Below are 25,471 nucleotides of genomic sequence, written 5' to 3' on the forward strand. Positions count from 1 at the left end.
TATGGCTTGTGAAAGTACAGGCTGTTAAACACTGTAAATCCCTATTTTATGGGTGTGAAAATGTCAGTTCAGATGTTCACAGCAGAGGGCAGCAGTGCTGAAATATTGATGAGGCTCTGCTCACTCAGCTCGAGTCTGCTCAGCAGTGTGAGACAAAGACATCGTTTACCTCGACTTTTACAGCATTTCCTTTGGTAAGCGCTGTTTACACTTGTGCAATTATTTCCTACAGGACACGTTTTATTAGATTTATCCTTCTGAGTAAAGTTACAAATGGTGTCACCTCTATTTTTACACTTGTGGGTCACTAATTGCAAATACCCAGACAAGTTATGAAGACATGAAATCAGATAAACTGGATTTTTAGAGGTTGTACACTAAAAACCGTGACTGAATAATGGTGTAAGGTGTTGAAAGGATCATAAATAGATAGCAGATAAGTATAAAACCTGTAGTACAGACCACTGTATAGATTTTCACATTTACTTTACAGGGTCTATAAAAAGTATTCTCCTCCTTGGATGTTTTACCATTTTTATTGCTTTACCAAATCAAACAAGTGCAACAAAATTGTGATTTTCTTTCTTCGTCTTTTATTTTTATTTATTTTACAAAAAACGTCTTTTGGGAAATTATTTCAAAGGTCTGACTACCAAATGTTCCTGTATAATGTGTTAAAAGTCAAAATTGAAAACAATTTAAGCACTTGTCCCAGTACTTATTTGCTTTAGCGCCTAAATAAGTTAGAAAAAAATGTAATCTCTGGTGATACATAAATTAACAAAAACTTCCCTCATTAAAAATGTTTATAATTTACAATCCTGTAAAAAAAACTATTTGGCCTTTTCTGTTTTCGTTCTGCTTTTTTATGTTTCACAGCATCAAACTACATTTCAACATAAATGAAACTAACCAGAGTAAATATAAATTTTTCAACTTATTATATTAAGGTAAAAACCTTTTCTGAGTTTAGCCCTATGTGAAAATGCATTTAGTTTTAAATGCAGCATTTGTGATAACTGATAATCAGTTCTCTAATTATACACTCTTTTAGTCAGACAGGTTCTATTTGAATAATTTACACAAACAGAACCTGCATAGATCTAGCAGTAATTGACCCAAAGTCTTAAATAGAATCTTCAAAATAGATTTTAATAAAAGCTAATAGATATTTCATGATTTAACAAGCAGAACCATTATATTTGCACATTTTGAGAGACTGACTCAGATTTCTTATCGCTTAATAAATAAAATTCTGATTTAAAAACTTTTTTCTGTATTTGATCAGGCGGCTATCGTTGTTTGTTATGGAATGTCCTAGTATCTGAAACATTTAAATATGACCACAAAACAAAAACAAAAAAAAAAAGTCTGATTGAGTTGTTTGGTTTTCTTGACCATTCAAGGATGTAAAACAGACATTTTAATGTTGCTACTTCCTAATACAGTGACTCTGTAAAGAAGCTAAATTTAGGCATCTACAGTCAGACTGTGTTCTAGCCAAATCCTTTATTTTATATTATGCAATTTCAGTTTTTAGAATACTTAGAAATAGGGTTTGATAAACAGCCAAGAGTGTGTTTTTGTGATCATCAAAGCTTGACTCACAGCACAGTCCTAAGTTAACTTGTCAAGAAGAAAAATGGAGGAGTATAAATCCCCGTCTTACTGGCACAGTGCTGTGATGACACTCATGGAAACTAGAAAATAGTTTTGAATTTGGAAAACCTTTTTATAGTTTTCATTCTCTCTCTCTGTGCTTGCATGGGATTTCTCCAGGTTTTCTAGCTGTTTCTTGTTTTAATCGTCTCTTTAAGGACTTTTTAATTTACTGTTCTTTGGGCCTTAGTCATATTTTTTACATAATAAAATAAAAATTGAAAATTATTATTTGTAAGAAAGAACATCCTGACTTTTCAACAAAACTTTCTTGTGCAGACATGTGTACTAGAAAACAAAAATACAAATAAAAAAAATCATGTAGTTATTGTGTATCCATTTTTGTGACTTGTCAGAGGACTGCAGATGTGAATTAGCCCATCAAATGGTGACATTGTCATTTGAGTTGTACTGTACATTGTCTCTTTTTAAAATAAGTTCATCATCATAGTGTAATAATATATTTTGACCAGGAGAGCGCAGCAGTCACAGCTTTATAGCCATGTGTTGGAAAAACTGCTGGCAACAAAGTGTGTGTTCCACGTTCAGGATTTTGGACATGTGTCAGTCTGTGAGTGTCTGTTTATGTTTCCATCTGTGTGCTTTCCCTGTGTGTTTGTCTTATTTTCTTCCCCTGCATGTGTGTGTGTGTCTGTGTATGAATCTTTATTGTTCACAAATAGGGACAGGGAAAAAACACAACCTAGAAAATGAAAGAAAGCAAAATAGAAAAAGAAGGAAATAGAGAAAAATAGGGAAAACGGATGGTAGGGATTTGTTGAAGAGCTTCTCTGACGTGATTCTCAGCAATTGCTCTGATATTAGTAGAAGCATGATTTATTGCAGTATTTAAAGAAGCGTGGTAAAATCCCAGCAGCTAAAAGAGGAAATGGGTGTATAACCTTAGCAACATCTATAAATCAGCAGACATTTCCTCTTTTACTAACAAACCCTTTTTATTTTGTTTCAACAGTATTCAATAAATACAAAATACAAACCTGCTTCATATTTCACAATTATGAAAAAAGCAAAAACAAAAATGACTTAAAGCAAAACGGGAAGAACCAAAGCTGAGGCGAAATGATATAAACAGAAGGTGTTTTAATGCTCTGTCCCAGAAAAACTGAGCGATCCTGTCAGAAATGAGAGTCATACAGAATGGAAATATTTTCTTACATCAGATAAAAGCTGTAGGCTTGTGGGCACAGATACGCTTCTTCTATTCACTTACTCACACTTTAAAAAAACCCAAAGGAAGTAAAAGAAAGACACACGGATACCTACATTCACACACTCACGCCTTCTTAAGTAACATTTTCCATCGCTGTGTCCAGTGGGAACCGCAGTAACTATGGCTGTGCTTCAAATATAAGCTCTGTCGATACAAACTGCTTTTTTCTCCCAACACTTACTATTTAAAATCCACCTGGATTTCAGTCCGATGAACAGCTGCGTTGGACATACAGCTTCACCTTTCACCCGTTTAGGAACGGTTAAACTCCAACAAACATTGAAGGCAGCATGTGAGTAACGCTAGGATGGTCCTCTCCAAAGCTTTACCGCTTCACTTAAAGTCCTTATTTTGCATTTGAACTCCCTTCAGTCTCTGCACGGCTCTCCTCTTTACAATCTTGAAGCTGATAACAGGGTGGGTGTTGGGTCAGGAGAGATAAGGGGGTCCCAGTGTGCAGCTCTGGGTATAGGTCCATGTGGGATGAGGAGGAGGAGGGCGCTGTTTTCTAGAAAAGGGGGTCTGGGGCTCATTTCTAAAGTGGGGACATTCCACATCCTCATTGTTTCCAGGTTCGTCTTTTGCCTGGTGTTTTTGTCATCAGATCAGCTTCCTCTTTCTGATCTAGGAAGAAGATAAGAAAATGAATGAAAAATGTGATACAAAATTATTTGTTTGTTTCACAGATGTAACTGTTCTAAAGGATCTCTGTTGTTCTAAATGTTCTAGCTCATGTTTGATAGTCAGAGGTTCTGTATAGGATGAACAAATATCGTACAGATACTTTAAAAACAGTCAAAACGACAAATCAAAAAACTTTTGAGTTAAATGTCAATAAAAAAGCTCAGAATCAGTTGCCAATGCTTGCTTGGTTAGCAGCTAACAGCTAGCCAGTTGTGGTTTTCCCACAGTGCTCATAGATTATTTGATCTTGTCTGTCACTAATACTTCTAAGACTAAAAAAAAACAAACAATAAATGTTGCTGCACAAGCAGTTTTTAAAGTAGAAGGCGATTTTTCAGTGCTTATGTAATTGCGTGTTGTCAACCAGTAAGGCAACAGGGTGTTAACAGCTGCCTCTGCCAACACAGAAGTGCAACGCTGTTGCCAACTCCACAGCAGGGATTTAGTCAGCTGCCCTAAAAGTTGCTAGAAGTCGCTAATAAGATTAAGGCCTAATTTGCAGACAATGTGCCTGCAAGCAGCAGCAGAAGAGATGAATAATGTTATGGGTGAGACAAAAAATATATGTAGAGTTCAGAATTCAAATATGTTTATAACTTTTCATGTTGGTTTAGTTTTCTGTAGGAAAGGTTGTTAGATTTATTCTTATTTGATTTATTTTTTAAAAAGGGTTAGATGGATCTGAAAACTAGCTAATAATAGCTGGAAACACTGCAATACAACTCAAGAACTACAACAAACAACACTTTCACATCTAGGCGGTGTTGGTCTCGAGAGACTAAGACCGGTCTCGGTCGACTCGGGATTTTATTTCAAGACCAGTCAAGACCGCAACTGTGAAAATATCACTAAACTTACAGCATACTGTCCAGTTTATTTGTTGACATGTTTGTTTTCACTGGATGCAAAACGCACCGATTAAAATCCAAGCAATAACTTGACTTACCAATTACTGTTTCTGTTACCCCCCTGCTCCCCACCTTTCACTCACACGCGGCGCTCCAAGACATGCGCAGTGGTTTCCTTTGAGAGGCAGAAGATGTCTGTCTAATCTGCATAAATCATAAGAAATCCGACGGCGACAGCTAATTCAGCAGCGCTTCGCTTTCACAGGCGGTGGGGACTACGTCTAACTTTTTTCGTCACTTAGAAAAGAAGCTCAAACAAAGGTAAGCTCCGTTGACGTGATGTTAGCAAAGCTAGCTGTATAGAGACACATAAGCATTTGTGATTAAAAAAAAAGACACTCACTGCTCTGAATGTGAGGAGGTGTTGACTAACGTGTCGCCTATATGGGACAACATTGTGTCCAAAAGTCTGCAATATAGTGATGTGGCATTCACGAACAATCCGAGTCTTCTGAACTTTTCTTTACTAAGAAGACAGGACTGGAGCCTCTCTGAGAGCCGTTCTTTGTTCTTGTATTGCTCTGTGTACACTACAATAGCTATCATTTTTAATTTAATTATATACATTGATATTTATTTAATTAGCAAATAAATAAAACACAAGAAAGAAAGAGCACGCAGAGCATGAGCCTTTGATTGTTTTCGTTCAAAGTGTCAGTATTGTGCTGCCTGGTCTCATGCAGTGGGAGAGAGGGTGAGAACAGTCATGGTGAGCGCCTTGTGCTTGGTTACTTCTTGCTTGTTGCTCTTTGGTCAGTGTTCATAGTTGAGCATTGTTTACCTTCAGGGCATTGCCTCAATTGCTATGTTTAATGGTGCAGACAGTGATGATTTCTGACATGAATGATATGGGCAAATGCCCAGGGCATTATCTTTTTAGAGAAGCAGAACAAAGAGTTTGTTCTGCTTTTAATATTGGTTAAATTTATTTCAGCTCTAAGTATTTAATATCTATGTGTTTTTATGGGAATGTGAATCTTTCAGATCAATTTGATTAGCAATTTTGATCATATTTCACATTTTATTGTGTCATATAGCGTGGGGCTTTGGTCTTGGTCTTGTCTTGGTCTCGGGTTAGGTGGCCTTGACTACAACACAGCATCTAGGCATGCAGTAATAGTTTAGATTTGTTTTAAAGACATAGATTTGCATTTAAATGTAAAATTTTAATGCACTCCTCATAAAAATATTGTCACTTTCCTAAAAATAATGGCCTAAGGTATTATTTGCCAAAAGTGATTTTCTAAAAAAAAAAAAAAAGACTTAGGTCATTATTTTATGAAGGTGACAATATGTAAATCAACATGTGTTCATTCCTTACCAGCACATTCAGGACAGCATGAGCTCTCTGTACGGGTGATATTAGAACAGGTCAGCACAGGACATTGTTTCCTTTGACACTTGGTAACTCCATGCTGTAGAGAAAAAGAGAATGAGAAAGCAATAGTAAGAGTTTCTTCATTTGATGGGAAAAATTGGATTTCATTTGGGTTTCAGCAAAAACATGTAGCTCCTTCATGCTTACATCACACCAGCAGTTGATGCACTTCATCTCGCCCACCAGGGGCACCCAGGGGTGCCAGCTGTCGCTGTTCTGGTAGAAGTTCTTTCCAAATTTGCAGTACCGTGGGCCGTCCGCTTGCATCATGTCGCTGTGCTCCAGGCCTGCAGGGGTCCTCTCTTCTTCTGGACACTCCTTGCAGCAGTCAGAGGGGCTGCGTCTCACTGGGTGACTGCAAGTCAGTACGGGACACGTCACCTTCTCACAGTGGACCTCCCCAGTAGAGCCCTGAGGTTAAAACAACAACATATTGGAAACAGTTTTTCTTTAGAAAAATGTGACTTTTCTTTCCAGTTGTATGAACATTCTTAAAGTACAGAGGAGAATTTTCTCTACCCTTCACATTCTTTGCAGCCTAATACAACACAAACGACCCGTAAAGAGCCCCTGAGATGTAAACTCAGCCAGATGTGAGCCTATTTATTGATGTTTATTACCTTGCAAGTGCAGACCGCACATTTAATGTATCCAAAGGGAGGAACAAAGGGATGCCATGTGGTCCCTGGGGCATGCATCTTCTGGTCGCCCTCAAAGTAACAACCTGAGTGATGGGAAATGTAAGCCAAGAGGATTGTCGGGTAAGACAGGGGCTTTAGAGTTTATCTGTGAGCTAAAATCTCATAAACAAAACAGCAGTTAGAAAACATAAAAGACAAAAGAAGGTAAAAAACAGAGTAGAGTTATAACACCACCTTCTAAATGTTCCTCCACCATCTCTGGTGTTTTTATGTCCTTGGGCTCCCTTCTTTCTGCACATGGAGAGAATAGTCATAAAATGATTAAACTTATGGATAGCAATGGAGAGCACTCTAACATCTATGAATTACTTTAAAATCCCCAACATAATGTTGACCGTACCATCACAGACAGAACAGCATTTGTCCTCGGGTTGAATGGTTCTGGAGCAGGTCAGCTCTGGACAAATAACTGGATCACAGATCACTGTTCGCTTCTACAGATGGAAAAAAAATGTTTTATGAAATCAGAGTAAATATGCTAATGTTAGATTAGCACTTCAGCAAAATGTCTTGCATAAAAACATTGCCATGTGCAGCAAGATGTGAGTGCTCTCTTTACCTGGCAGCTGCATGTGAAACACTTGTCATAGCTGGGAGTCCAGCGGGAACCATGAGCGTGATACTGGTTCTCAAAAAAGCAGGTGTTTGGGTCTTTCTTCAGCTCCTCTGGGTCATTCAGGAAAAGGTCATCAAACTCAGCCTCCTCTACCTCTGCTGGGGCACCAAGTTTACAGCTGTTTGGTACATGGACCTGGAAATGCATCATCAAATGGAGTCAGATGGAGAGGGATGGCATTTGAACAAAAAAGAAAAGTAAAAGTGTGTGTGAAATGTGTAGAGAATTAAATTGGGATGAAAGACGACCTCACAAAGTGATCAACCATTACACCTGTGGGGTTTACAGCCAACTGTGGTCTCTTTGTATGTTCCTGTAGGCCAATAAAATGAACTAAACGCCCTGTAGAGAAACAGCTGCCAGTGAAAACAATAAGTGGTTAAAGAAGCTGCAGGACTTTTATAATGCAGAGCACCTTCTCTAAATACCACATTTTAAAAAGCATAGTGCCTAGCCACTTTTGTGGATCAGGTCTGCCAGAACCCCTTCACCGACTGTTTCATAGCTATTTGGGAAACAGCAACCACTTTGATTGTTTCTAGCATTTACTCTTCCTGATTCTCAGTACCAGTGTTTAATCTGTAAAATCCCAAAGGAAACATGCAACAAATTATGTCATTAATTGCTAAGACCTTAGTAAGTATTGTGGAAGTTTGTGGCTTAACATATCACTAAAGTGAGACAACGACATTAAAATTAGTGACTACGTGACTTCATTGCATACCCGTCCTCGTATTTCTCCCTGAGGATTCAGCTTGGTGCTGACTTGGATGAAGGCTGTTCCCTGGTCCAGATGTTGCAGTAGTTCAATGCTCATGTCCTTTAAAACCCCCTGAGCCTGCAGGGTAGATACAATACTTTAGATATCATATTTTATTGAGACATTTTTAGAGTGATGCTTGAAGAAAAGAATATATATATATATATATATATATATATATATATATATATATATATATATATATATATATATATATATATATATATATATACATATATATATATATATATATATTTAAGTGTTTTCTTTCATTGTATATCCTACTTCCATTTAACCCATTTGACTGATGCCGAGTTAGAGATATTAGCAGTATTTAATTTTCCTTTCCAACACAAACTTATCTTGTTTCTTCAAACTTATCTTGTGCCTCACAGGCACCATGTTTGATGCCAAATACAGGCTTGAATGGTAATAAAAATGTTTAATAGTAACAGTTTAACATTGCATATTTGCACCTAATAAGTGAGTCAAATGTGATTATTGATTTCCCTGCTTTAAAATCTAAATATTTTTGCATCGTTAATGTCTGTTAATATGAAATACAACTTTTAATTTTTTTATATTCAAAGCAAAACAAAAACTTTAACTTCTGACCTGAATGGTCTACAGTAACATTTGTAAGCAGACAAGCAGACGGACCTGAGAGCCATAGAAACCCGTCAGGAGCCTCTTGTGATTTGTGCTGCTGTCATCCAGCTCTCCGATCTCTGCCAGTCCGTGTAGGTGGGCGTTCATGGTCACGTCGTCCGTCTTACTAAGACCTGCGACAATTATCTCGTAGTGCAGATGGCACTGTTTATCCACAGACACCCAGGCATGGCCAGATGCTCCAGTTCGTACCGGTGGAGACACAAAATGCCCGGCCAGAGGAGTGGGAAGCTCTTGAGGAGACAGAAAATGAAAGAAAAAGACAATAAATGTATGGTAGTATATTTTCAAAGCAGGCCAATGTGCTTTTTTTTTTTTACTGTTTAGATGTTTCTTAATCTGTTTGTCTTCACTCCACTGGTCCTCACCATGTCTGGGTACCTCCAGGCCACTGTAAGGCAGGACTTTGATTTGCCCCCTGAGCTCCCCCTCCTGGCTGTGTGCCGTGGCCACATTGATGAAGAGCTCGTTTTGCAGCAGCATGTGGATATGTCGGGCCTCCAGTCGACTCCAGCTGCCCACCGACTGCCCAGTCGCCCTGCTGTACTCCGCAGTTAAATCGTAAAGGACAGAGCGCTTGTTTCGACGCCGCGGCTTCAGTTCTATTGTGAGACCCACAATGTCACTTGTGAGACCTGCGACCTGAACCTGCAGAACACAACAACATTTTAGTATACAGAGAAGGTCATTGTTGAGTCTGTGGAATCAAAACCTCAGAAAGGGAAGTTTCCTGAAAACAAAAACACAAACATTGCTTATGAGTGAAAGAGACTGATACCTGGTAGTCCAATGTCCCGTTACCATGGAGGTTAAAGATGGCAGAACCCACCCCTCCTGTCTTCCCTGGGATCAAAGCATCGCCGCTGGACATCACACTCTGAATAGCTGAATTGGACAAAGACAGATTCGTGTAAAAATATAAATAACAAGGACTTCATAATTTCTCTCATCAATTTATCCATCACACATAACAAAAGCAGTGGAAATTAAGTTTTCTTTTTAGTTGAATGAAGGAAAAGAGGCAAGTTATACCTACTTGTGTTCTGCAGCAGCAGAAGCACATATCTGAGTTATTTTTTCTTATAGCTTTGTCTCTTATTGTGAAAAATTAAGTTTAATCACAGCCAAGAATCTATGTCTGCTTATGTCATACCAAAAACATCCATGCTGCTGCACACAAACAACTTTGCATAAGAAAATGCTGAAGGTTACATCTGAGATTGAGGTATATTCTGGTGAATGAAGTGAGCCTTATAAAGACTGAGCTGAGGGGGACAGAAGGTAATAAGTAACAGAAGTGGAGAGAAAGTTTTCAATATGAGACACAGAGGGAACAACAGCATACATGAGAACTGATGCCAAAGCTGCACAAAGAGGACAGCGGACGGAGGGACTGAGACATGGAGGAGACAGAGAGGGAAAGAAGAACTTTGGACCTGAATTCTTACCAGATTACGTCACATGCTGTTAATCAAAATGCTGGAACACCGACACAAGGAACCAGGTCCAGCACACTGACCTTGGCAGCAACCATGTGAGTGTGTGTGTGTACACATTTTACAAACAAGCATATATTTTTGTGATAAATCCCAGTCTGTGACAATAAAATCTGAAATCAAAGCATTTCACAGCAGTGGACACATGATGATTAAGTTCAAATAGTAATAGTGTGTCGCACAGAAAAGGACATGTGTTCATGTTTTTATATTTGAAGAAAACTTGGGCAGTCCACAGCATTCCTAAAACCCTTTTCTTACGGCTTCAACCACACACACACCCACACGTGTGCAGACCCTCTGTGAAACAGCAAGTCCAACATTAGGTCTATAAACACAGCTTTCCCCACATCGATAAGATTTGAAAGGAAGGACTCAGAAAGAAAGTATTTTATGGAGGATGACACAACCAGCCACAGATGGATGAACAGAGTACCGCAGCAACACAACCCCTGTTTTTAACTGTGTTCTTTTTCTCTGCTTCTCAGAACCAGATCCAAGAGTTTTAAAAAAAGTACTTCTTGAACCTTTTCACATTTTGTCAAGTAACAACAACAAACTTTATTGTGCTTTACTGGGATTTTAAAATGGAAGAAGACTGCTACATCATTTCCAGAATTTTCAACAAATTAAGACATGAAAAGTGTGGCAGGCATCTGTATTCAGCCCACTGTAATCTAATACCTATAAATATAACTTTTAAAAAACTGCACAACTCAGCCATTAATCCTGACCTCTACAAATCTGCTGTTCATTAAGAATGTAAAAATTAAAGCCATTAGTTAAAATAAACACATTAGAAGTCCTTTTGGTCTAAGTCTTAAACATCATGAGTGAAACATGGCAGTGGAAGCATCATGCAGCATGGATGCTTCTCCTCAGCAGCGACAAAGCATATTTACATTAGTATGACCCAGTCAAAGTTTAGACCCAAAACTAACTCAGAATCTGTGGGAAACTTCACAAGATGCTTTCCGTCCAATCTGATGCAGTTTGAGCTGTTTTGAAAAGAAGAATGGGAAAAACTTGCGTCTCTATTTAAGTCTTTACTAGCCAGATGTCTGTACTACCAAAACTAGCAGACATGCCCAAGACTTGCAGCAGACTCCAAAGAATGAGTACTAGTTGAAAATAACACTTTTTGTAAAAGATATGAAAAACCATTGAGCATTTTCTTCCTTTTCACAATAATGTGCTATTTAGTGTTTATCTAATACCTGTACCCCATCACTTAGTATTCAGGTTTCTTAGAGCAAAATCACTCACTGTCACAAGATTTTCTCCCAGTGATGAAGCCAGAGATTTGTCGGGGATCCTGATCCTCGGTTGCCACGGCGATTTCCAGCTGACCACGAGATAACCAAAACAGCTCTCGGCTGTTCAGGTCTGTCAGCACCTCAGCAAAGTCTGGATCCTGCACAAATTTAAATTGTTAGCACAAAGCTAAAAGAGTTTTTGTGTCACAGAAAGCCACAAATGGTAAAAAAAAAAAAAAATTAATTACTGACTTCAAAAGCAGGAATGAAAATGTCACAATGAAGTGTTACATCTTGTTGACATGAAATTTATGCAACATTGACTTGTCACCAGAGTAACCACCCCCCAACTTCTTTAAATGAAAGACAGGCTCGGTATTTGTGTCCAGCTCCATTTGTTTGTGTTTGTTCTAAACAAAAATGGAACAGAGAGCAAAACAAATCACGTGGCAGCTAAATCATCTTGAGGTTGAATAAATACGACAGTCGCAAAGAAATGACAGAGTCCAAATCCATTAGAGACGCAAACATTTCTGCTACGCAACAACGCGACCTCATAATCACCCCGCTCACACACGCGCAATTCGACTTGAGGCAAAAATATGGTTCATATTTTTTTCACTGGTTTCACACTGAGAGGCCTCTGACTTAAAGCGGGACTGACAGTATTCCATGAAGACGTTGAGAAATGTTGGATTAATAGGACATATGTATGAGTGTGTCAAAGAAATGTTACTTTTATGACCCTCAGGCCTTGGTTCAATATAAATATACACGAAGCATAAATCCACAGAGCGAGCAGCCAAAACAGCTCAAAAATAGAGGAGAGGAGGCACTGAGAGAGGGTTATGTTGCTGCAGAAAAAAAATGGACCGAATAATGAGGGGGAGGCAATGTGCAGATGGATATATTAGGGTCTGGTGTTAATGGAGCGGGGCAGCAACACAGCAGTAATAAGGCTGCTCGTCTATGTCTACTATTTCACAATATATCAAGTTATAACCACAAGCTTTAATATACTTATTGGGATCTTTTAAGCTAGACAAATCTAAAGCACGCTTTTCAACATTTTTTTTTACAAAATAAAAACCTGAAAAGGTCCAGCAAACAATATCTGTAGATGCGAGCCTTATGTCTCTTCCAGCTTTGCACATTTAAATTCAGAAAATGTATACACATCCTTTTATACAAAGTAGCTCAAGCTCAGTCAAAAAGGAACATGAGCATATGTGAACAACAATTTTGAAATCTTTCCACAAATTCCCAGTTGACTTACTAGACCATTTTATAATATGCATGGCTTTATATGTTTAGAATCGGCATCCTAATGTAAACTGGATGTTTGCCTCAGATGATTTTGTTTCCAGTTCTGCCCTACATTTTCTGATCAGCTTCCTTTTTCCTGCAGAAAAAAAGCAGGAAAAATGTTCACAGTGTAATGCTGGCACCATCATATTTCCGTGTTGGGATTGTTACTGTCCAGAGTTAGTTTGTGTTTTGAAAATCACTCCAGTTTTGGTCTAATCTGATTAAATAATTTCCTAATTAATGCTGTTCTCCAGATGTGTCATACTTGCAAATGACTTTATTGAAGGCTATCAGAGGAAACAGGGCTTAATACATATTCACGGGGCATTTTTTAGACTTTGATTTGTAAAAGAAAACTTTACATACAGTAATTTTCCCTCCACTTTAGTGTGGCATCATATAAAATTCTAAAAAATACACTGATGTTTAAATTTGTAATGTCTTAAAATGTTAAAGGGTTTGAGAACCATGAACACTTGAAGCATATAATCTAATATTGTCTTGGGTTTGAAATAATACATTATATGTTGGGAGCTTGGCTTCTTAGTCATTGTGTAGTTTAATAGGTCAGAAAGCAGTGGCTAAGCTCAAATCTTACACAATATTTGTCAAGGACACATTCTGTAAACAGACGGATCAAAGGAGAAACATCGTCCCTTCCTGGCAGAATTAAAACCAGACGCACCTTTCAACACCCCCTCCACCCTCCTCTCCTTCTACTAAGCCCACAGACCACTAACCACTGACATGTGTGAGAGGTGGCGCATCCTTTTTTATCCCCACGCTTCCCTTTATGTCTCAGACCCTGCCACTATCTGTCTCATGCCAAACTCTCCACACACACTTTCCCTTTTCCTTTGTGTCCTTGCACCTCCATAAATTTTCCCTCACCGTCTACCAGGATGCTGAGCTGTGATACAAGCGCCACGATAACTTCGCTAGGATGTGGCGAGAAAACCACATCCGTCTCCTTGAGTAGATGGGAACGGGGCGGGGGCAACAGTGCGACTCTGGCGATGTGACATACGTTTCTAACCCGAAACAAGACTTTTCTCCTAAACATTCAGAGCAAAATGTTTTCCCCTAAAACTCTGCCACTGTTTTATAATAGTCAGCATAAAACTAATCTTTTTCAAAATGGTTATTAGTTCTTTCTGTCTCTGACCAAACTGATAATGATGGATGTGTAATTGTTACTCACGTTAGAGGTGATGTTGGACCGGATCTCTCTTAGGACATGTTGGCGGTACACCAGCTGGACTCGGATTGGGACCAAAACAGGCTCTGAGGAGAAAGAGTTTTTATTTTTTTTTTCATTTAACTGACATAACTTTATTAAGAATCACATCTTAGTTTCAGTGTCCACTCTTGTGTGTCTCCTTCACCTTTGTCCTTGTGTCTGATGAGACCCTGCAGGATGAGGATGAAGTGAAGGTTGTTCTCACTGTCACTCAGCGTCAGCATGGCAATGCCTCCCATTCCTGCATTCTCTTCCTCTGAGGTCAGCACTGAACTGAATGTCTCTGCACATAATAAGCATGCACAGTGACATGAGTTATCAGACCACGCATTTAAACATTTTCAATCAACTTTCTTTTGCATTACTTAAGACTCAACATAATCGATGCGTTGAAGACAACAGGAATAAGAATGCATGCATTAAAAACACACATGCAGTCTCACCAGCAAACAGCGCTCTGTGTTTGATGATCTTTCCAACCACCTCTTCTCGTCTGCCTGTGGATATGGTCATGCTGATGCGCAGTTGCTCAGACTGCAACTTTCGCAAGAGAGGTTTTGCCAAATTTTTCCAAACTCCACAGATCTGCAAACAAACACCGACCAAAACAGGTGCAGTGTTGGAGACATTTAGGATGCAAATGCACATGAACAACGGATTTAGAATACATCAGACCCTTTTTCAGTTCTTCCTGGAAGCACATTTAGACAAAGTGCCTGCAGTATTTAAAATTTCTTCTCAATATGAATCCATCAGTTCTGTGAAGGCCTCAGAGGCTAGTTGGAGAATATTAGTGCAAAAAAACAGCATCTTGAAACATACAGGAACAAAGCAGATAGGTGAGGAAAAGTTAGAGCTTTAAGTCCCAAGTTTGGGATATTTTTATGAAAATGTAGCAGAAACTGTTTGGAATTTGCCTCAAGTCATGTAGGAGTCATATAAAAATAAAACTGAATGTTTACATACAAAAGCCTATGTGATGGGGAATTAATAAAGCACATCACTCCATGATGGCAGCATCATGCCTTAGAAATACTGTTATTCAACAGAAATATTAAAGCTAGTCAGAGTTAAATGGGAGATATCAGACAGTGCTGAAAGAAAACCTACATTATGCTGCAAAAGACTTGATACAACCAGAGCTACAATGGAATGATTTCGATCAAGGCATTTCCAAATGTATTGAAGTGATCCAGTCAAAGTTCAGATCTGGCTTGCCTTGAAAATCCAAGGCAAGCCTAAAAGGTTATACTCTTCAAAAATGGTTTCCATCCACTCTAACTGAGCTTGTCCTATTTTGTCAAGATTGAGGAAAAATGTTTCCATTTCTGTAAGTGGTAAGGGCATATACCAACAAGACTTGCATCTGTAATTACAGCCAAAGGTGATCCTACATAGCATTGATTTAAGGGGTTTAATAAAAACAAACATGCTTTTCAACGGTTTACTTAAAAAAACCATTATTTTTTTATTCCACTTCACTTTTATGCACTACTTTTTTTTTGCCTTATCACAACAAATCCCAATGATATACATTAGGCTTGCTATAACTTGATAATATGTGAAACGTTTGAGGGTCATGAATACTTTCGCAAAACACTGTAAATAAAAGCAGATAGGGAACCCTTTGCCATCTGCTAGATCCATAAAGTTTTGTGATCGTGCATTGAACTCTTGGCCACAGGGCTTTAACATAAAACCAAAACTTCTTCCTCTGAGCTGAGGGAAGAAATGTGGCAGACTGCCGACACCTCATAACTCCGAGTTCAGGAGTAATCTCCATTTTAATTAGCAATACTCTCTGTCGCCATGCTAAGCAGTGATGTAATGTGTGAAAAATTCCCTCTCTTTCTTTCTCTCTCTCCCTTAAAGTCCTGCTTCAGCAAACTCCCCTCCTCCTTTCTATTTCAGAGCCACAGTGTTTTCTCTGAGGTCCTCTGGAGCTTGACTCTGACATTTATCTAAAAATAATAATGGGCCAATTTCTGGGACCTGTATTTAGGGGGCTCCTGTCTCACTGAACAGTGTTTGTGTTCAAAGTGGAATGTGAAGATGTGTGTATTTTGGCAGGAAATCACATATAGTAATGCAAACAAACCTGAGGGAGCATCCAGTGAAGTATAGGTAACCTGATTTATCAATACAAAACTGACTTAAACTTGAAAAGCTGTTGTGACTGACTGTGTGCTAATAATGATTGCAATCAGTTTGAAGTTCAGAAACGGGGCACTAAAGCCAATAGGAAGTGTCACCGACTCTCTATGTGTGTTTATTGTTTATGATGTTACTGTGAGTTATGAGAAAACAAATCAGAGCCTGAGCACACAATCCCGCTGTAAAAGCATCCATCATGTCGCTGCTTGGTTTCCCGGCATCTCTCAGGAAACACATGTGCGGGAAACCAAATACAACTCAGATGGAGCCAAAAGGATATGATTGTCTGCTCCCATGAAAGTAATGTCTTACCATGTCCGTCTGTCCTTTGGGGACTTTATATTCAAAAGCAGGAGTCCCATCTGAGTCCAAGATGGCTATTTTACTGGGGCGCCCGATTCTGGAGAGAGAGGGTAAAGTTTCACTTAGATGCGAGTATAAAAACAGGCAGCAAAACCAAAACAAAATCATTCTCATTCAGATTAAGAACACTTTCTCTACTCTATTTTGTCAACAGTCATAGCAAAAATTTGTTTTTGAACAGCAGATACAACTTGTGACACCAAAGAAAAGTCAAGGGAAATTAAACAAAAGACTTGTTTCTTCTGGAGAAATCTGGTTTTACCTTTGGTATGTAACAGAGAAGGTCAGCATGGTTCTGGTCAGAGAAAGACGGACTCTGGCAACTCCGCTGGAGCTGGGCAGCCATGAGTCTGTCACTCCGGTCAATAACGCCACAAAGTCTGTAGAGGGTAGGAAAGGGCATAGCAAACTCATCACTCTACTCTGTCGATAGATGTGGCAAATTAAATATTATATTTCCATTTATTTTCCCCACCTGCATAATGAAAGAGTGAACATTGGGTTTTATCTATTTGTGTGTGTGTGCGGGGGTGCGTGCGTGTGTGTGCGTGTGTCCTGTACCTGTGCGGCTTTCTCCGAGGCCCGTGTCCTCAGAGCTCAGATAGGATCTGTCATTGTAGGATTTGTGGAGGTCGTCCTCTTTGCCCTTTTCATGGAAATACTCAAAGGTCTCCAGCATAATATCAGTCTGCTTTTTGTCAACCGCACCTGCAGAATTTTAAAAAGAAGTCACTTTATTGTGCTAAATTAAGCAGCTGTCCTATTTGTTGCCTTCCACTTATCAAAGATGGGTCGAAGTGGTGAAAGGTCAATTGACTTCTTGATCCATACCTTGTTACCATATGTGGGTGTCTGTGGTCCTGATACTAGTATATTGAAATTGGCTCAGCTCTTTGTTGTCACAAAAGACAGAAACAGAACCTAGATTATTACAAATAAGTTTTCAGTCTGTCTATTCATGTCCCACTCCTTCCTACCCTCACTTGTTAACCAGACACTAAGATACTTGGACACTTTTGCTTTAGCCAGACAGAACATACTCAAAGGTTTCCTTTCTTAAAACTCAGGACAGAACGCCAATCTGCCACTCCAGTCTCTGTTTGCCATTCTAACTTTATTTTTAATTTTGTGAAGTCATTGTGAAGTAATTTTTGTTTGGATTCCTGAGATTAAACACTTTTTTATTATAATATTTTGGTTTTGACTTAGTACTCATCTTGGAAACAAGGTCAGTACCAGGTAAAATAAACCACATAAATCCAAACAATTCAAAACACATTCTGTCAGAGTGTCCTCTAACGTCTGGCCCACATATGAACCCAAAGCCTGGCCATTGTGCAAACAGTGTGACAGATAGGTATGTGAGATCTGTCAGGATTGAAACTGATTTTGGCTGATTAGACATATGACCAAAATAATATGGAGGTTTCCATCTTCCTGACATCTTAGACTTTCTCCCTCCTCATTTCTTGGCCAGGAACAGCTATCCAGCACTGTGTCTTATAGCTGATGAGCTTCAGGAGGATTGGAAGTGACACTGGCGTGCGATCTCAACAAAGACCCACTGTTCCTCACAAACTGCTGTGCATCCTGATGTAATGTGCAACCCTCACAACTCCACACACACATGCACAAACACATAGTAACACATGCAGGGGTGCTTGTTCAGCCAATTACAGTCTTCTGACATGTTCTTGAGAATGAAAACCACACGCTGCCTCTTAGTCATCCAAATGTTATTTCTCCCAAGGTTGTTTTCTGACATGCTCAGTCGAACTGTCTGCCTATCCTTCCTGTGTCTGATTTACACACACACAAATATCACAGGGGTGCACACATACACAGAAGTATATATATATATATATATATATATATATATATATATATACACAGTATATATGGCTGGCACAAAACACCCACAAGCCTCCTTCAACTCTTCTCTGAAGTTCTTCTGGGTTGCGTCATCCTCACTTCTCCTTGCTTAGCTATACTGTATCTTCAGGTGCACCAAGTAATAAAACACGCACATGTGCATACACAAACACACATTTTCCATCACTTGTACAAACATACCAGGTGTGATGGTGCCAAGGCTAAGACAAACACACTCGACCTTTTCCTTAAGACGTAACCACAACACACACACGCACCTCCCCACACACACACACACACGCATACATAAAGGGGGCTGAACAGTTCTTACGAACACATACAACATAAATTACAACAGTGCTCTACCTTTACTTTCCATTCCATTACCAGACACCCACGGCAGAAAAACACCCACCCAGTGTGTGTTTGTGTGTTTGTGCAGGGCAGCTCTCCAGCTCTGTAATAAGGTGGAATTGAGTGTGTGCAGAATTGCAGAGGCAAGGTAGGTGGCTTTCACTTATGGTCAAATTAGTGGAAAATCAATTAAGATGTTGGATGCATTCACCAGCTGTTCTGAAATCTAACTAGTGAACATGTGACTACGTCATGAATATTCATATGAGGTCAAAAAAGGAGACAAGTAAGAAAGGGAGTGCTTATTTTTTGCTGTCATGGTGGGATGGAATGAATGTTAAATTGTATTTTAAATATTTTTGGCTGAAAAGTTTGGAGCACATTTGTAATCGGGCACCTTTGCTGTGATACTTCTAAACACATTTAATAGCAATCAATTATTCTCATCAGTTTCCTAATTAGTAAATAGAGTCCAGTTGTGTGTAATTTGTTCTCAGTAAATCCAGCTGTTTGAGAATATTGGAGAACAAACAGCATCATGAAAACCAAGGAACACTGCAGACCAGTCAGGGAGAAAGTTATAGAGAAGTTAAGTTCAAAGAATGATTTGGCTAACAGAGCAAGCTTTGAATATTTCACAGTGCCGTTCAATGTATCGTCTGAAAATGGAAAGAGAATGACAAAACTGCAAATCTACCAAGGCATAGCTTCCCAATTACACTGAAAAGCTGAGAAAAGACTAAATTAAACTGAGACCAAAAGGTCTGTGGAAACTGCTGGCTGCAAAATGCTTAAGACTGTGACAGAGCTTCATCTTTCAGGACGACAAGGACCATAAACAAGCAACCATAGCTAAGATAAAACACTTTACACAAAAGCATATCACTGTGACATAAAAGCATTTTTCAGACCTATTAAAGCCGAAAATCATTGAATAGACTTGTGTGTTTGTGAACATCACAAACACACAACACTTTTTCAGATTTCTACTTGAAATAACAAAAAAACAGGTATAGTTTTCCTTCTACAACTTGGTGTTTGTTTATTATCCAGGATCCCAATAAAATACACAAATATTTGTGGTTGTAATATGACAAATGGAGAACAGCTCAAAAGGAAGCTTTTGCAAGACCCTGTCAGCCAAAAGATATATGCATTTAGAACAATCTAAACTGATCCTTTGTGGGGAAACAGGTGTTGAGTTTGAGGCAGAGCATGAGTACCTTTCTGACAGGTTCTACAGCAGTGTCCGGGAAGCAGAACAGAGTCGTCACAGTCCAGGGTGGGACAGTCCTGTTTGATGTTTCTGCAGTTCACTTTACCCGACACCTTCCTGCGACTCTTTTGCTGCCAGACAAGCAGATACACCAGTAGGTTGAATGTCCTTTTCATTAAATAATGCACAATCTGTGATAGTAAAGAGCGGAATCAGAGTCCAACAAGACTTACAGGTTCGCAGTGGCACTGGACACAGTGCATGACACCAAAGGGCTCCCCTAGATCTGGGTGCCAGGTCTCCTCCAAGGAGTAAAATCGACCTCCAAAGGAGCATCCTGTGAAACACCCCATGCTGATTAAACATCATTTGTTTGAACAGAAAATAAGTAAATTAGAACACATATAGAACTTTATTAACAAATACATGAAACAAAAAAACAAAACAAAATGAGGAATATGGCTTACCACAGGATGCCAATCCACTAGAGGGCGTCACAAGTGTTAAAAACCCCCCAATTAGTTTTCCTTTGGTTATTCGCTTTTTCAGTCAAAATGAGTGGGCTTGTGTTATATGTGAGAAATATGTGACGGTATAAGTAGTGTGAACTGCATATGTGGTCAAAATATAAAATACTTATTATACTAGTTAGACTCGAATTAGATTGATCCACACTGATTGCAAAGATTAGCGTAAAATTAATTAGATTTTTATTTTAATTTTGAAGAAAAAAAAGGAAAAAATGACACGTCCTATGCTTTTTTAGTCATTAGAACCTCCTTGGAGTCATAATAAACAAAATAAGCTGTTGGGTGTAAAAGTGGAATAACTGGTTCCAGAATTTAAGTAAACAAACCTGCATATTTTGACATTTTTCTTGATGACAGATTACAAGGACTAAACCACCATTTTAATACTTAACAAGCAATAGATCTCAAAAACTTTCCTGCCCAGGCATGTAGGAGTTGAACAAAACTTCCTGGATGCCTTTGGAGTTTTGGTGCCCCCATCCTGTCTAATCTAAATGAGCCAGAAGAAAACATGGGGGAGACCATGCCAATATTTTTTATAAAGTCTGCCATAAATCACAGGAAAAGGCTCTTTCAGTTATCTTACCGTGCACTTTAAAGTTTATAGATAATACGACACCATAAAACACCAGTAAGACTTGGAAATAAATAGGAAGACTTTTGCTTATGTACAGAAAAACTGTAAAACTTCAATACCCAAGAGATTATGAAAACCTCTTGGTTATCATGATAAGCAAGAGGTTAATCAAATCCAAGACGCTAAAATGTAAATGTGAAGTTTCTTGTCAGTTTAAGGCTCCTCAAGTACAGTCATGATTCTAAAATGTTCTAGTTGATCGTATATTGTTTTTATAGCAGATAAAATAGCACTTTGTGTTATTATTATTATTATTATTATTATTATATTTCTACAAGGATAATTGAGCCTTTGTCACATTGAGGCCCTACAGGAGTATTATAGTTACTCGTGTTTGGGGAACTGCCCACAAGCAGTGTGTATAACACTCACAAAGTTTTACCACGTTATAATTACAATAAAGTGACTGCACACTTTAAACACACCAACTAACTTACAGAGCCAAACTGTGAGCAGCTCGCTTCGCCTGCCACTTGTCTGTCTCTGCTCAAATAAATCATTCTGCAGGAGCCAGCGCTTGTAATGGAAAGTCGATTGATTACAGTTTCCAGCTCTGAATTACATGGTATAAGGCGGTGGTTACCACGAAGCTCCTCACTAGTTTGAACTCTTAAGAGTAGTTACCTTATAAAAACCACATCGAGTCCTGCGTGAATCAAAAGGCATTCGCAGCAGTTATGACTCAGAGGTGTGGCGCTTGCTTTAGGAGAAAACAGGCGGCAACACTACAAGAAGTTTGAAGGGAAACGTGTGAAGATAAAACATGTGTCATTAGACTGGGAGACTTTTAGATGTTATCTTTATTTTTATGTGAGTCTTACAGCCTTGACTTGTAGGAGCCACTTAGCAACACTCAGAAATTAGCTTACCATTTCTCACTTTAGCAGAGAGTCAGAAATTGGTTGTCAACTTCAGCATTGTGGCCAACTTCACAAAACCCGATTCAAATGTTGACCAAGACTCTGAATTTGGCATCCTATATAAAATTTCAACATTGGACTAAAAAGTTATTTTACATTTTTTTAGCTTGTTCACAACATCAGAGAATGCAATCATTTTATAAACTACACCACCTAGTCATGTTAAACCTGAGGTTTTTATTATGCTGCATTCAGGAGAGATTCCATAAAACACAGCCTGTCATTTGTTAAACCTTCATTTAATTTGAAGGATTTGGGTTATTATTATTATTATTATCATTGTTATTTAGAAAAAGTCCATTTTAAGGCCATTTTGGCTTGTTTGCAACCTTTTATCTTAAAAACCTACAATACTATTGGTAAAGCCCGAAAATTGCCCTCATTGAGTTTCCACAAACTTATTGAAGGTTTCACAAATCTCACTGTTTTATAGTGTTACGAATTTTGACTAATTTATTCCAGGTTTGACCAGTCTAGGTAATATTGTTTTTAAAATGAATCCACCTTTAGCTAGCAAACCAAAAAGAACACATTAGAACAGTTCCATCCAAGAAAATTACAATGCCAGATGTGACATGTCTAGTTTTTGTAGTTTTTTTTAAGATAGACGACATTCAGAGGACCCTAATATAATCACGTTTCCGTTTTCACAAGTTAAATTACAAGTTACAAACTACATTTTAAGAAATCTGTAATGATTATCAAATTATAAATACCATTTTATAGAAAGCATCTTAGATTTTGCAAGAGCGAAATAAAGTTAATCCAGAGTTTTTACATGTGTTAAAATAGCCCTTTAGACATTCGACATATAAGAAAATGAGTTAAGGATTATTTTAGTTAGTTCTGTTTTCCATTGAATAGACTAATATTTATTTCTAAGCTTTCATTTCTTAAAAATCCACAAAATTTGAGCTTAAGCCACTTCATGCTCAATGCTGCCCTCGGAGTCTGCTTTATGAAACGTTTTAGAATAAGTTTTGCGCTTTAAATAAATGTCTTCATTGGCTCTCTGTGTGATTTGCAGGCGGTCCAGAAGGCAGCCATATTTAAAAAACGGAACACATATGTAAGGAGTTTCGCTAGCCTATCACAGGGTCAAGTTCAGAGGCAGACAGTAAATATGGTTAGTATCGGCAACAACGCTGATTCACTCACCTGCCAAGCCTTTGGAGGGCACCGGCTCCCTCTCGGACTGGATGGGCAGCGCAGGAGTCTTGAGGCGCGAGGCTGTCCCGGTGGGAAGCCACCACGCGCAGCTCAGCGCGCACAGCAAGCAGCGGAGCGCGCGGGAAGCCAGCATCCCAAACCCTCCACAAAGCAGGCTTTAGTTTCTCTCTCCTCAATAAACACCCAACGATTTCTTATTCTTTTGGAGCCTGTTAGCGCAAATTCTCACTCAACCTCACGGAAAAATTGTAACGTTTCCCCGTCGCCTCCAACTGTCCGTTTTTATTAGGTTAAAAGACGCCTGTTTTAAATCATCAATCTCAGCCAAACAGAGGTATTTTTTCCCCTCAGTCAGGACACAAAGTAACTGTACTGTGTGTATTTCCCCCAAAAATGAGCAGCCTCTTCAGAGCCGCCCCTCTCTGTTTTATAGCCTCCTTCTGACAGCTTGAAGCAGCCACCGGTCGGAAGGAGGAGGAGGGAGAGGGGGCTTGAAGAGATGAAGGATGGGTTAGGGGGGGTGATGGAAAGGGAAATGGACGCCTTGACAATTCACTACAGCCTAAGATATGGAAATGAGTCAGCGTCTGATTTATTGTGTCTACAGCTGCAAAGATCAGGTAAAAAAAAAAAAAACTTGTGGGAGAAAAGAAATTCCAATTTGCCAATGTTTTTTGACACTGGATTGAGAAAAACAAATTTACTAATAAAACTTTTAAACTAGATACAAAAAATAAATGTTGGGGTGTGTGAAGTATTAGACATTAGAATGTTTTAATTTCAACTAGGCACATTAGTTTGTAAATATACTGTTCAAAACCTAACAATTGTAAATAAACATATGTGGTTTTCCAACCATATAAGAGGGTTCAGTTGGAAAAGGTGCAGTATCAATGATCTTATTGATACTGAGGACCGAACTGAGGAGACTGTCTGATTGAAAAACAGCATTTGCTTAAATCACTAAAAACAGTTTTTTCCTTTTATGCTGCATAGCGCTACTAAAAGAAATTGGGAAATTAAGTAAATTTAACTATAGCTTCTTATTTAATAAATGTAACATTCAATAATTGTTCAACTTTAACATTAGTTACTGATAACCAATCTTACCAAAACAATTTTATTGGAATTTAACTGAAGATGACAGCTTTTATTTTCACTTGTTGACCAGCAGAGAATGGTAAGATTGATTAATATGGATTATAATTAACCTGTCAGTTTATTAGATGGTACTAATTGTTATATGACTTGTGATTGCTCCAAGACAAAAAAAGGATGGATAAGTTTGTATCCATCTTTCCCGATAGCCACAGAGCAAAATTCAAATATAAAGAAGGTCAGATTTGCTCTAAAGCGTAAAATGCCTATTTGACCTTGTTGGAAGTTTTAAAAAGTTTATTTGTAGTTCAGTAGCAATCTGTACCTTTATCTCAAACCATTGCCTTTGAGAGTATTTTCCCTATTAAACTCACATAATTTACAGATCATTTAAATTGGCCCAAATAGAATATATGGAAATTCTCACACCAATTTTATTGCCTGAAATTGTAACATTTTGTTTTATTGTATGTATGCTAAGATTTTCCAAAGATGAGAATGACTCTGAACATATATGGGAAAGGCATTTCTTTCCGTTTTTGTGCTTTAGCTTCCCCTAAAATTCAGTTTGTCCTGATTCTGTAATGACTATAAAACTAAACCTTGTATATGCTCTTTGATCATGCCAGTGTTAAAAATGCATCTGTTTAACACTGCAAGGAAGACGAATGTATTTCTCTAATTCAGTGTATTTCAAACCTGTTTCTCAAGGCACAATGCCCTTCATGTTTCAGATATTTGCTTGCTTTAACACACCTAATTGCAGTTCAGCAAAAGTCTGTTAAACAGCCATCAATTGAAATTAAGTGTGGTGAAACAGTGAAATGTCTAAAACATGCAGGACAGTGTGCCCTGAGGACCAGGGTTGAGAAACACTGCTCTAATTTAAGCAACCCGATTAAAATCGAGCCATATAAAATGTATGCACATTTCTACAGCAGTCTTACATTAATTAAATTGTAATTTTATTTTTGATAGAAATTGGCTTTTTTTTCAGTGTTTGGTTTTGATTGGTTGGCTTTCTGTGCACTTCTCGTTTGTGTCACTCTAATAGCTTTGACAGCACCAAATGCTCCACTACTTGGGTTAACTGCTCGTCTTTTGGTCCCTTCATGGATTTATGACTATCCTGCACCTATTTTCACGCTCTGCAGCAATAAAGACTCCTCAGTATGATGGGAATCACATCGAGGTCATCTGACACCCACACACAAAGCGCAGCTACATGATCTCTCCTGTTGAGTGAACGAG

The 25,471-nt window shown here is 38.5% G+C and overlaps 1 protein-coding gene across 1 annotated transcript; it reads right to left on the reverse strand.

Moving 5' to 3' along the window:
• Nucleotides 1–2,740: 2,740 nt before the first annotated feature.
• chrd (chordin) lies at nucleotides 2,741–23,544 on the reverse strand. Its single transcript, XM_032545814.1, has 21 exons — nucleotides 23,111–23,544; nucleotides 20,099–20,202; nucleotides 19,873–19,996; nucleotides 16,985–17,131; nucleotides 16,686–16,803; nucleotides 16,373–16,460; nucleotides 14,350–14,491; nucleotides 14,052–14,189; nucleotides 13,868–13,950; nucleotides 11,369–11,516; nucleotides 9,385–9,491; nucleotides 8,975–9,254; nucleotides 8,598–8,839; nucleotides 7,902–8,015; nucleotides 7,121–7,312; nucleotides 6,902–6,995; nucleotides 6,736–6,792; nucleotides 6,481–6,584; nucleotides 6,008–6,271; nucleotides 5,804–5,897; nucleotides 2,741–3,514 (listed from the first exon to the last, which is right to left on the reverse strand). Exons 1-21 carry the CDS (start codon nucleotides 23,253–23,255, stop codon nucleotides 3,450–3,452), a joined length of 2,850 nt encoding a protein of 949 aa, XP_032401705.1. The 5' UTR covers nucleotides 23,256–23,544; the 3' UTR covers nucleotides 2,741–3,449.
• Nucleotides 23,545–25,471: the final 1,927 nt, after the last annotated feature.

Source organism: Xiphophorus hellerii, chromosome 18 (genome assembly GCF_003331165.1).
Source record: "Xiphophorus hellerii strain 12219 chromosome 18, Xiphophorus_hellerii-4.1, whole genome shotgun sequence".
In the NCBI taxonomy this organism is placed as follows: domain Eukaryota; kingdom Metazoa; phylum Chordata; class Actinopteri; order Cyprinodontiformes; family Poeciliidae; genus Xiphophorus; species Xiphophorus hellerii.

Excerpts from the sequence above, each read along its gene's own strand:
- chrd (XM_032545814.1), bottom strand. The coding sequence starts at position 23,255 with ATGCTGGCTTCCCGCGCGCTCCGCTGCTTGCTGTGCGCGCTGAGCTGC. Across the intron at positions 16,461-16,685 it reads TTCTCTGTTACATACCAAAG|AATCGGGCGCCCCAGTAAAA; the intron begins GTAAAACCAGAT and ends CTCTCTCTCCAG. Across the intron at positions 6,272-6,480 it reads GTGCGGTCTGCACTTGCAAG|GGCTCTACTGGGGAGGTCCA; the intron begins GTAATAAACATC and ends TTTTAACCTCAG.